Source organism: Cyphomyrmex costatus, unplaced genomic scaffold (assembly GCF_001594065.2).
Source record: "Cyphomyrmex costatus isolate MS0001 unplaced genomic scaffold, Ccosl1.0 scaffold401, whole genome shotgun sequence".
NCBI classification, from domain to species: domain Eukaryota; kingdom Metazoa; phylum Arthropoda; class Insecta; order Hymenoptera; family Formicidae; genus Cyphomyrmex; species Cyphomyrmex costatus.
This window is the reverse complement of record NW_017278220.1, coordinates 27,995-39,821: the sequence shown is the minus strand read 5'-3', so window position 1 is coordinate 39,821 and position 11,827 is coordinate 27,995. Positions and strand designations below refer to the sequence as shown.

Below are 11,827 nucleotides of genomic sequence, written 5' to 3'. Positions count from 1 at the left end.
TAGCTCAAAATGTAGCTCCAGGTCTCTACCTTGTTACTTTAAAAGGACTTAATGGCACACGCATTCGTTTAGGAGTAAGAGCTAGGAAAGTGAGGCAATGTCGTTCCGTCCCCCTGCCGCACCACTCATTTTCCTCACTTTCCTAGCTCTTACTCCCAAACGAATGCGTGTGCCATTAAGTCCTTTTAGAGTAACAAAGTAGAGATCTGGAGCTACATTTTGAGCTGTATTAAAAGAAAATTGAGAGCGGCTTTTTAGTCGCGCCGCCATTTTGAAAAGTTCAAAACTGAAAAACATCATCGTAAACCGGTCTGATCAAAAAAATAATATTCTTACGTGAAAGAGCGTTCAATTTTCTATAAGAATACGTCTGCACTTTATTTTCAAAATTGCCTTTCATGCCCACTAACGACAAGCGAAAAGAGCGCTGCAACGAGAAAGCCCAAAAATTGACGGTTCTACAGTTCGGTAACCAGTTGACCTACAGGTATATTATTTGGCATAGAGTCTTTATTCATCAAACTGTTCAAGTTCACGCAATATGAACGAAATCCATGGAACTTCGCAAAATGGGTGGCCCACTTGGCGTGGAATGCTCCATATGTGAATGGCTGTAACACAAAAAGACGGCATTTCGGTCAGAAAATAATTAATGTATATTTTCAACTTTTTATGTATAATACACTTTTTAATACACAAACAATTCTTAATTTTTCTATATTTAACAATCATTAAAAAAAATTTGTAATCTGTATTAATCTATACCATGTGTAATACTGTATGTAATCAATATGTAATACTATATCTAATACTATAATATATCTAATACTATATGTAAATAAAACTGTATGTAATCTTACAAATTACGTAACAAAAACGAATCAGCTTAAAACGAAACAGTATTGGACTGTATTTCTCTTTCTTCGCAATTGCACCTAATACTTTGGCTTGAAACTATTGAAGTCATTTTACAATAAAAAACTGAAACTTATAAGTTGACAAGGATGAATTAATTAATCTTACGAATTGAACGAATATATTGTACGTCCAAGTAATCCAAAACAAAGACTCCAAAAATAAAACTAATTTTTTAATTAGACAAATCAAAAGAAAATAAAAACATATTTTTCGCGACGATAGTCAGTATTGGGCCAAATTAATCTAAATCTCTTTCGCTAACCGAAAATACTCTGGTTTAAAGTTATGAAAGTAAAAGGAATAATTTGAATAAGTTAGCGATGTGAAAAGTGAAAAAATTGTGGTGGCCCATAAAAATCTCAATGTTTTCGTAAGAAACTAAAAGGAATATTTGGATTAGAAAGTTTTAGAAAACAGCACTAATCAAAAATTCAGCAAAAAATTCAACTCGGTTTATGCGGGAGAATCCCGTTTGCTTATATATTCCCGATTGCACAACTACTCATATCGGCCAGTGCCTAATAACTTTTTCCTTCTTTATCAATAAGATTATTTTATTTTTAAATTGACAAATCAGTGAGCAATGTATGCAATCGGGAATATAGGTAATTGAAGTCCTCCCGGTTTATGCAGATTTGAACTGTTTCATTTTTTCATAATATCCGGAAATTCGTTCTTTTAATTTCTTACGATCTTTGACATATTTAAATATTAAAAACGTAACACTTTTATCAACAATTAATCGATCATATTTGTGTGCTTCGCAGAAAGTGCTATTATAATTCTCGTAAAAATCAGTCTTAAAAGCGCACTCTAATTGCAACTTGTGACCATTCGCATCTAAAAAACGGTACAGTCTGACGTGAAGATTTTGTACTAATGTAATGACCTGATCACTTGCATATGTTAATGAATCAGTTGATCCATGTTCTTTGAACATTGTGAACAAGTGATGTTGTTCTTGTTGCGATGCGAATAAGTCAGCCCGGCAACGTTCACAATTTTCGTCTGGAAGTTGAACTCTTTTAAGGATGTAGCCCGACACGTATGACAGGGGTAGACTTTCCCCAATATCCAATTCTTCGAAATTGATCCATTCAACAAAAGGTGACTCGATATTCTTGAATGTTTCAATTTCTTTGAATTGTACGTTTTCGATAGCAACCGTCCGCAAAAAATATCCAAAATTTTCTAAATTGTTGCAATTGTCGTCTTTACAATTCGCAACTTTCGATACTGGTGCGACCAACTTATTTAAAACAACTGTTTTTAATGCGGCAGTGAACTGGTGACAGGTGGGATTGGAATTCTGAACGCCATGTTGTCGAATGGTGCAAAATAAATTTTTAAGTGGATCCTGATTCAAGTTTCTTAAATTCAAATAATGCAAGCCGAGCTTTTGCAATTCTTCCCATAAATATATGATAGATTGAATTGTTATTACCCAGTTTTTCGCAAATGGATAAGTATTTGTAATATCTTTTCCGTTGTTCAAATCAATCAGTTTCCACGCACCTATTTCAGGTATTAATTTATTCCATAACTTAATATGAGGAGAGCCATCTTTTAGCACAGTTCTATACATTTTATTATCATCGTCGTATTGTTTATGACCATTTAAAGAATCAAAGAGATCGTCAATTAATTGAGCAAATATTGCCGTATCCAATGCTGCAGAAGGCATAATTCCACAAGCTGTCATTGAATTAATTGCTGCAGCAACAGTCGCACTCAATTGCCGTGCAGCAATTTTCACTCTCATTTTTATGAAACTATCTTTGAAATTAAAATCCTGTGTTGTCAGTTTGTGTAGTTGTTTAAATGGTCTTGTCTGGTCTATTTCGAAAGCTGTTTTTATATGTTCAAATGTTGCAATCCTATTATTATCGAATCTAATTGTACACTTCAGTAACGCATTTCGCGTACATTTTAGTAAATGAGGGACATCGTAAATCGTCATTGTTTCGTCATTGACAGTAAAAGTATATGGAGTTGGATCGATTTGATTTTCAGCACACAGCTCTGTAATAGCCCTTCTTTGGGTGGAACCCTGGTCGCAAATTGTTACTTTTACTGTTATTCCAATTCCTTGTAATTCAGATATTGTGTTCTTTATTATAGCCTTAAGACTTAGACAGGAAATTGTGTATGCACTTTCGACAATCAATATTACAAACAAAAGTATGGAACACCGATGGGCTCACCGATTTCACCTATAATTGCGAATTTAGTAATGAGCGAATTAGAAAGTTGGGTGATTGAGAGATTAGGTTTTGAAATACAGTTTTATTATAGATATGTAGATGATATTATTTTATGCATTTCGAATTCAGAAATTAAAAATATTACTAAAAAATTTAACAAATATCACGAGAGATTACAATTCACTATTGAAGTGGGAGGAAACTCGATTAACTTTTTAGACTTGACCATTATTATAAATGACGACTCTCTTTTTTGACTGGTATCAGAAACCGACGTTTTCTGGCAGATTTTTGAATTATCTCTCTCAACACCCAACTTCACAAAAAAGAGGTATCATTTTTAATTTAGTAGATAAGGTGTTTCATCTTTCTCATCCAAGGTTTCACACTAAAAATCTGAGTTTGATAATTAAAATTTTGATACAGAACGATTATCCCATTAGTTTCATATTCGAAAATATAAATAAAAGAATAAAATTTTTGATAGAAAAGTACAATAAATTACAGACTAATTCTGAGACAGATAAGATCACACAGGAAATACAAGTAAAAGATAAAATTAGATGGTTTTGTGTGCCATACATAGAAGAGACAGCCAATAAATTTAGAAATTTATTTGAAAATAATTTTAACCAAAAAGTTGCATTTTACAGTTTTAACAAATTAAACAAATACATTAAAGTACAAAAAGATAAATTAACTATTGAACAAAAAAGGAACGTAGTTTATAAAATTAATTGCAATAACTGTGATGCTTCATATGTGGGGCAAACAGGAAGAAAATTAAAGACTAGAATTAATGAACACAAAAAACAATTATTAGGTAAATCGGCTTGTCTTTCTGTTGTCTCAGAACATAGAAAAATGAATAATCACGATTTTGATTGGGAAAATGTGTCTGTCTTGGATGAGGAAAGATGGTATAATAGACGCATAGTTTCAGAGATGATTTTTATTAAAAAACAGTCTAACGGGTTAAATTTAAAGACAGACACAGAAATGCTAAACAAAGCATACATAGATCTAATAAATAATGACAAGAATAATAATAAGATTTGAAAGTCACATTACATATAGACTAAGTTCCTTGTCTTAGTTTAAATTCAACAGTCATAAGAACATGACACTATCAATATGGTTAAAGTATTTATTGGATCAGAAAATAATGTTTTTTAATTAATTCGATGTACTTCGTTCACAAAAATAAGAATGATGTTTGTGAGAGAGGCTGCTTTTGATTCATACGTATATAAATATTTTTTGCGCTAATCTGAGGGTAAGCATAATAATTGGTCAATTATACATATAGAATTTTTTAATTATTATTCTAATATTTACGTATTAGTTTTTTGGAAAATTTAGTTACAATATTTGCGTATTAGTTTTTTAGAAAATTTATGTACAATTGTTTTAATACTAAAATTCAGACAACTATACCGTAACCAAGGAGCTGAAGAACTTTATTGGCCGAAGGTTGTGTTTATTCTTGGATATATATTTTTCCAATCGAAACATGTATTTGTATCATCGCTGAAGATGGCAAGAAACTGTTGCCGAAACGTCCGGAATAGATTGCGATCACTGATTGCGAATTAGATTGAATAAGTATAGTTATATTACAACTAACACTATGACTCTATAGCCTTTATACCAATGTATAATGTCAAATACATAGGTTATTTTATACTTTTATTGTTTTAATTGTGAGAGTCGCTAACTTGATATTATTATAATATTTTAAAGATTTTAAACTATTATTGTGTATGCAGTAAAATAGTAAGATATAACTTGCTTCCAAGATTTCCGTAAACCTCTTATCATTAAAACCAGAGCATGATTTGCTGGTTTGCTTGTTCGACCCAACTCTCCTAGATCTTCGTAGCCAATTATTTTTTGCTTATGAGCTTCATAATAAAAACCGTTGTCTAAAGACACTTCATCAAACAATAAAGCACAGTATCGGTCTAACGGATTCATCTCATCACTTTTAATTTTTAATTGCTGCAGTAATAGCTTGTTAATTCTAGTATCAAAAGGGATCTTTGAGAGAATATTCTGCAATGTACGAGTAGATGGTAACTGAAAGTAGGTGGACAGATATCTGTATACCCGTGGACTGCGTTTATAAAGTGATAATGCGAAAATCTTATCTTTTTCTGTCCATCTTCTCGCAGAAGGCATCCGATCTACATTTCGTAGTTGAGAATCAATGAAACTTTTCGTTACCTCGTTGAGTCGGTTCTCTATACATTTGAAAACTTCGCGATTGTAGCACTCTTTCAATTCTTTCAAAGCATCCGTTTTATTTTTCAGTTGTTTTTTAAGTTTACACATTGTTTTAACAACTTTTCGTTGAACTTTGTACATTCGACTCTTACGCGGCGTCATTTTCTTTGGGGATATTCCTGCTTCTGACAAAAAACCAAATTTTCTTTTTTTTGGTGTTGTTAGTACAATTGGAATGTCATTATCTATTGTATTATTATTATTTATATCATCGATTGTATTATCATGTATATAATATAACGGATTACAGTTTTCTATATTGTCTGATTTTGAACAAGTGTAGGAATTAACATTTTTAACGTTTGTAACATTTTCGCATGAACTCTTTGTTACGTCAATATCGGTGGGAGTATTCTTATAGACTGTGTCATTAACGGTACTGCAGTTATCGTTTTCGTTGATTGCGTTAATTGATGTGGACATGCATGCGATTCATTACAAACAAAAGGTGATTTAACAACAGAGTTCAGTGGCTGCAAATAATTTGTATTTTCTGGATCGTTTTCAAAAGGAGATGAATCCTGTATTGAAATCAAGTTCGATTCGGTTTCTAAGCGCGACGGAATCGCGAAAGGATTCAAAGCGTCTCTAGTAAAATTAACGAAATCTGTTTGCTGAAAATGGTCTTCGCATATGAATTTATTACGACACTCTTGTGTAACATCAATGTTACAAATATTTTTCCACTTTATCGAAACGGCTGGGTTTCTCGTAAATCTATAAAAATGCTTATTTTTTATTTTCTTAGTCCCACCTGTGCACCAATAGTACGCATTGTCGCATCCCGGAAATCGGCAAGAAAACTTAAGTTGAGGAGTCATTGTGAAAATGTAAAGCTATCTGTATGCGAGAAATCAGACCATGACTAGTACAAAACTTACTACGCAACTTATCACAACATATCTATATCACAGCCTGGTTTATAGTCAGTCTTCCATCAATGTTACATTGTTTTTATTGGTGATAATCTGCCAATCAACCTGCCAACCAAACCCCGTGAATCACACACATTCCAGTTTCAGTTTCGTACCTCGAAACTTCCTATGAAAAAACATGCAATTATTAGAATGGATTTGAAGTTAAAGAAAAATTGAAACATATATAATCTTCATGACCTTGTAAAGTTTATAATTTACATTACAATTACACAATTGCATAAATTACCACAATAAATACATTCGTCAAACTCACCGTTCCAGTAAAAAAAACGTCTCCACGCTATGCATTTAACATTTTCAGAAATGCACATCGAAAGTAATATTTCCTGGCAGAATGAATACAAGGTACTACACCTTCTGTGTGTAGCGGCGATTCGACCCTACGAAATAAAACATCCGTAAGAAACCTCTTTCATTCATTCCAAAAACTCATGTTTTAATTTCTTTTGTTCACTCACCGTTTTAATTTCTTTTGTTCTTTCACCGTTGCCCTATGCCTCCTTTGGCGGCGAATTTTTTCGTTCTTACTCGACGAAAAAGAGTCGTTTTCACTCGACATGTGCTCGACCTTTATATATGTTCTGTGTGCTCGACACTGTAATCCTTTATACATATATGTTCTGTGCTGTCAGAGAGAACTCTGGTGCTGTAATCAGACCGAAGATGGATCGATTTTCTTTGCATGAAACTTACAACTGCTTACAACAATGGCGGCACAAAAGAGAATTTTATTCGATCAGTTTAGGTTATCATCGACAGTTTTGGGCTCGCTGCGCGCGCATCATTTCCCCCGTTTTCGTTAGGAAACGTGTCACCAACTCTCCAATCTTAGTTTCAACCCCATGTCAATCAGCTTGAGCGTATTGCGTAATGTCACAACTTTTGGTTTGTGTGCTGAGAGGTTATAAATTCGAGTGTGTGTTTTGCAAAGATATAATATTTTTTAATTATTATTCGAAAATAGAAATACAGCAACAGTTTACGCTGAAGGTTAATTTTTTGAAAATATGTAAATTATAATAAAATATAAATTCTATTATATTACATACACACTCAGAAATATGTAATAAACTTTAATGTAATTTGTATATGTATAAAATTTTTATATAAAAATAATAAGGTACGTATAATAGAAAGTATTAAAAAGGTATAGAAGTATTAAAGCTAAAGTTGAACTTCCAAAGTATAGGAAATATAGGAAGTATAGGAAAGTATAGGAAAAAAGTATAGGAAGACAATTACTGTACGATATGTAATGTATACTATAATATTTTCAGTTTTTCGTGTCTGTTTCTTTTCAAGAGCAGAAGTTGGAAAGAAACATCTCATCGAATACCATGTTCTGACTTTCAAATGCAGCAAGACCGCACCATTATAAAATTGCAACTTTTAATTTGTAAATTAATGTATGTACAATAATCCGCTGCAATCCGTCGAAGCTCTTGTTACCATTCTCAGTCAACTTAATACTCTCGGATATCTATCTTCGTTGCTCTTGGCTACTCCCCGACCTACTGCGACGACCAATCAATTCACTACTAGAAAAGAAGAGAACTACTCCGCGACTATTTCTCTCTCTTTCAAGTCTTCAGCTTCTCTCGTATGAACGCTCCGTCTATCTTATAAGTCTATGGGTTAGATATAGATAGATAGAGTGAGATGATAGATAGAGTGAGATAACACATAAAGTCAAAGGCCCTCTATTATCGAAAAAACGAGAAGTATATTTCTTTGGTCGGCGACGTTGATGACGTATCTTAAAAATAAAACGTGAAAATTTACAGATCCGGACTTTGCGTCGCGATATCTCCGCTCGTAGGGCACGTAGAAAATAAATGAAAGCACTTTTATCATACAATTTAAGTTTTTCCTGTCGATTGAGCATATGTAGAACTTGATCGGTTCAGCCGTTACTGAGATCTGATCATCTCGACCCCGAAAAATTCTCAGTTTCGCGTAAAGGAGGCACGGCAATGTCGCGCGCTTGGCTTAGCGCCGAGACACTACCGTGTCTCCAGATAGAAAAAATTCGTTCGGCCTCGGCATTAGAATGAGGTAAAGAAAGAACTGCTTCAACTAATAACTGTAAATTTGGAAACATTATTTCATCATTAAAATCTTTATGTGTTAATATTTTGCCCCACATTCATCAATTTCAAAAGAAGCTAAGCCTTTTTTGTTCGTCGTTAAAAATGGATGATAAAATGTGCCATTCAAAATCTAATTTAGAAATATTTATATCTTTTTATTAATTACAGCAATATGAGATAAATCTTTAATTTTTATAGATACGACTTTCATCGTAAAGAGCAATCTTCGGATATAAAAAAGTAAAATATTCAAAAAGAGAATCCTTGTACAGTAAACGTTTTAGCATTTCTTGAATTGTCGTTTTATAAAAGTCTAAACTTGTTAATTTAATTTGTTTTTTACATTCCAAAGGTAATAATTCTAAAAGATTCTCACATTCCGATCCAACATAAATATTTTTTAAATTTAGTATATTTTATTCATTGTCTATACTTAAATTACTCATTTTAACGAATTAACTGTCATAAAATTTTGAATCAATTGACGAATTAATTATTGGTTAGTTTCAAATAATTTGTAAATTAAAATTTTGCGTGACTGGAATAAAGCATTACAGCTGTAAAAAAATTCAACACGTATTTTGAAAATAAAGAATAAGCTTTAATTGTGTTATAAAGTGTGAGATAAAATAAAACTTCCGCAGATTTTAATTTATCTTCAACTACTGCTAAAATAAAATAATTTTGTAACACGTTCCAATTCTCAAGAATTCTAACAACGCATTTTTGTAAAATGAGCCATCTAGTATTCGATAATTTTAATAATTTATTCCTTTCTACTTCGAAAAATTTTTGAAATTCTCTTAAAGTTGCACATCGTTTCGCACTGTCCAAAATATAAGTAGAAATACTTCTAATTAAATTTTCACAAGATGAAGGCAATTTTTCGGAAGCTTTACTGGCAACAATCGCGGAGGAATGTCAAATGCAATTAACGTTACTAATCGCAGTACTTCTAATTTTAAATGTTGCATAAAAGAATTATTGCGTTCAATCATAACTGATGCATTGTCACATGCCATTCCGACAATATTATTAATTGAAATTTTTTTTTCTTCTAAAAGATTTTTAAAAACATTGAAAAGTTTACGTGCGGAACAATCTTTAGCATCTAAAGAAACTAATTCTAATAGTTGTGTCACAACTTTTTTGTTTACGGGGGAAACATATCGAACAAGAACACACATTAATTTTGAATCTGAAATATCGGTACTTTCGTCGATTAAAATTGAAACCTAGAACATTGTAAATTATCGACAATTTTTTCGACCTCGCGTTTTGCTAATATATCTTTAACAATATATGTACGTTTAAGCCGGCCTAATGCAAAATCTTGAACAACTTTAGGATCTGTGCAAATATCTTTCAATAGTGGAATTAAGTGATCTGCGGTATAAAAAGCGATATTATGTCCAGCGTAAAATGTTGCTAATTTAATTTCGGCTCGTTTAACTTTATCTCTATGTGATAATTCTGTTAATTTATTAACATCATTATTAATTAATAAATTTATATTTTCTATATGTTTGACCGTCTGTGAATGTTGAATCAAATCTGTTTTACAACATCTGATGAGTTTATTGCATACAGTACATATTGTTTTCTTTTCTTGGTGGTAAGGAGCCAACCATCCTTTAGAAACATTTTCATCTAGCCATGAAGTTTGATACTCCCTAATCTTACGTTTCTTAATATACATACATATGAATCATTTATATATATATAAACATTTCAAATTGCAAACTCTGTTTTGTATTATATATCTGCGTTTTAATTGATAAATCTGTAACGATATTTATGTCTATTATTTACTATATTATTTTTTTACTATATTACAGCCGACCTACTGGCTCGGAACAAAAGGTGCCTACTATGGGAGTCGCAGATGAAATTCGATCAACGAATCCAGATCATATAGGTGGCTACCAAGTAGCTCTGCCTATTTTTACAGGTATAGAAACAAAGTTCGGTCTTTGCTTACCCAGATTCCAAGCAGTTATCGGAAAGTAATAGTATTATTATCAAACGTGTAACAGAGTAAGTTTGTAGCAATCCCTGCCATAAATAATCTACGATTACTGCACGCTGATTCATGCTTCACTGACGGTGAAGCAAATGTGGTATGTGTGAGCTTCACAAACTACAAATAATAAATCCACGTTTTATTTCAACAATCATCTTGGCCATTTTGGTATCATGCAGACCACGTGGAATCAGCATAAGAACGAATCGTCGATTGATATTAACTCGATGCATACGACATACAAAAATGATCGTAAAATGTAATTATGACTCGATTAAAGAAAAGTACAAAATCCATGGTTGCGGAATGTCCAAGAACGCTCGTGATAGCTGAATCGATGCAGTCAATTGATACAGGAACAAAACAATGGCATTCAGACTATTTATTTTGATACTATAAAGATATGTTATATCAAATTGATGCCATCTGTATGTAATTTTTACAATGCATGAAAGAGAGAGAAAGTGTGCGCGCGCGCATGTGTGTGTGTCATTTATCGACGATTTGTTATTGCTAATTTGAAACGTTTCTGCCGATACGCGTATAATAACTAATCGAATGTGTGTTCGTTAAATCGTGAATGATTATCGCCAACGAAAATGAGTGTGGATTATAATCCGTGATGGCCCCGATGTGTACGTACCATATATATTTATACAGTTCAGAGTAACATATTAGGCCTCTGTAATTACATTTATTATTTATCCAAATGTCTAGCTGTATAATTCTTAACTGATGAATAAAAGGCCAATAAATCTGTTTTTATTATTTGTTCGTCATACACAATTGTAAAATACATTAAATACCGATAAATAATAATATAAGTATAAATAATATTCACATATATATACAGTGGCAGAAATAATAGGTCCACTAACTCATTAGTTCTTTTTCAATTTGCAAACATATGTGTTAATGCTAGGTCAGATTCCCTTTTCAGTTGAATGTCGACACATTCGAAAAACATGTTTGTATAACAAATTAAAATTAACAATAAACCGGTAAATATATAGATTAGGGGAGCCACCCCCGATGATCTTGACCTTGACATATGTTGTCAAGGTCATGACCCTGAGTAACCTCCCGCAGGTTTTAGGTGGCGGTCACTGTCCGTTAAAAAGTTATTAACAAAAAAAGTTTCAAAATTAACGTACCATTTCTCGGAAATTATACATATTAACGTATAATTTCTGCCATATATGTATTATAACAAGTACTATTTTACATCTCCTTCTGTTTAAAGTAACTCTCACCTCCCCCAACCCCCTGCGAAGGGGCACACGACTTCTACGATTGTACTGTTGCTATGATAGTACTGTCGGGGCAGACCTCTGACGACGGTCTCTGACACACACACACACACACACA

General features: G+C 32.6%; 1 protein-coding gene across 1 annotated transcript in view; it reads left to right on the top strand.

The window, feature by feature from the left end:
- LOC108777064 (calcium-binding mitochondrial carrier protein Aralar1) overlaps window positions 1-11,204 on the top strand; it is a 105,438-nt gene extending 94,234 nt beyond the window's left edge. Inside the window, exon 6 of the mRNA XM_018543859.1 lies at window positions 10,275-11,204. Coding sequence (XP_018399361.1) covers window positions 10,275-10,446 — 172 coding nt within the window. The 3' untranslated portion in view covers window positions 10,447-11,204. The remainder of the gene's footprint in view (window positions 1-10,274) is intronic.
- The last annotated feature ends 623 nt before the right edge of the window (window positions 11,205-11,827 follow it).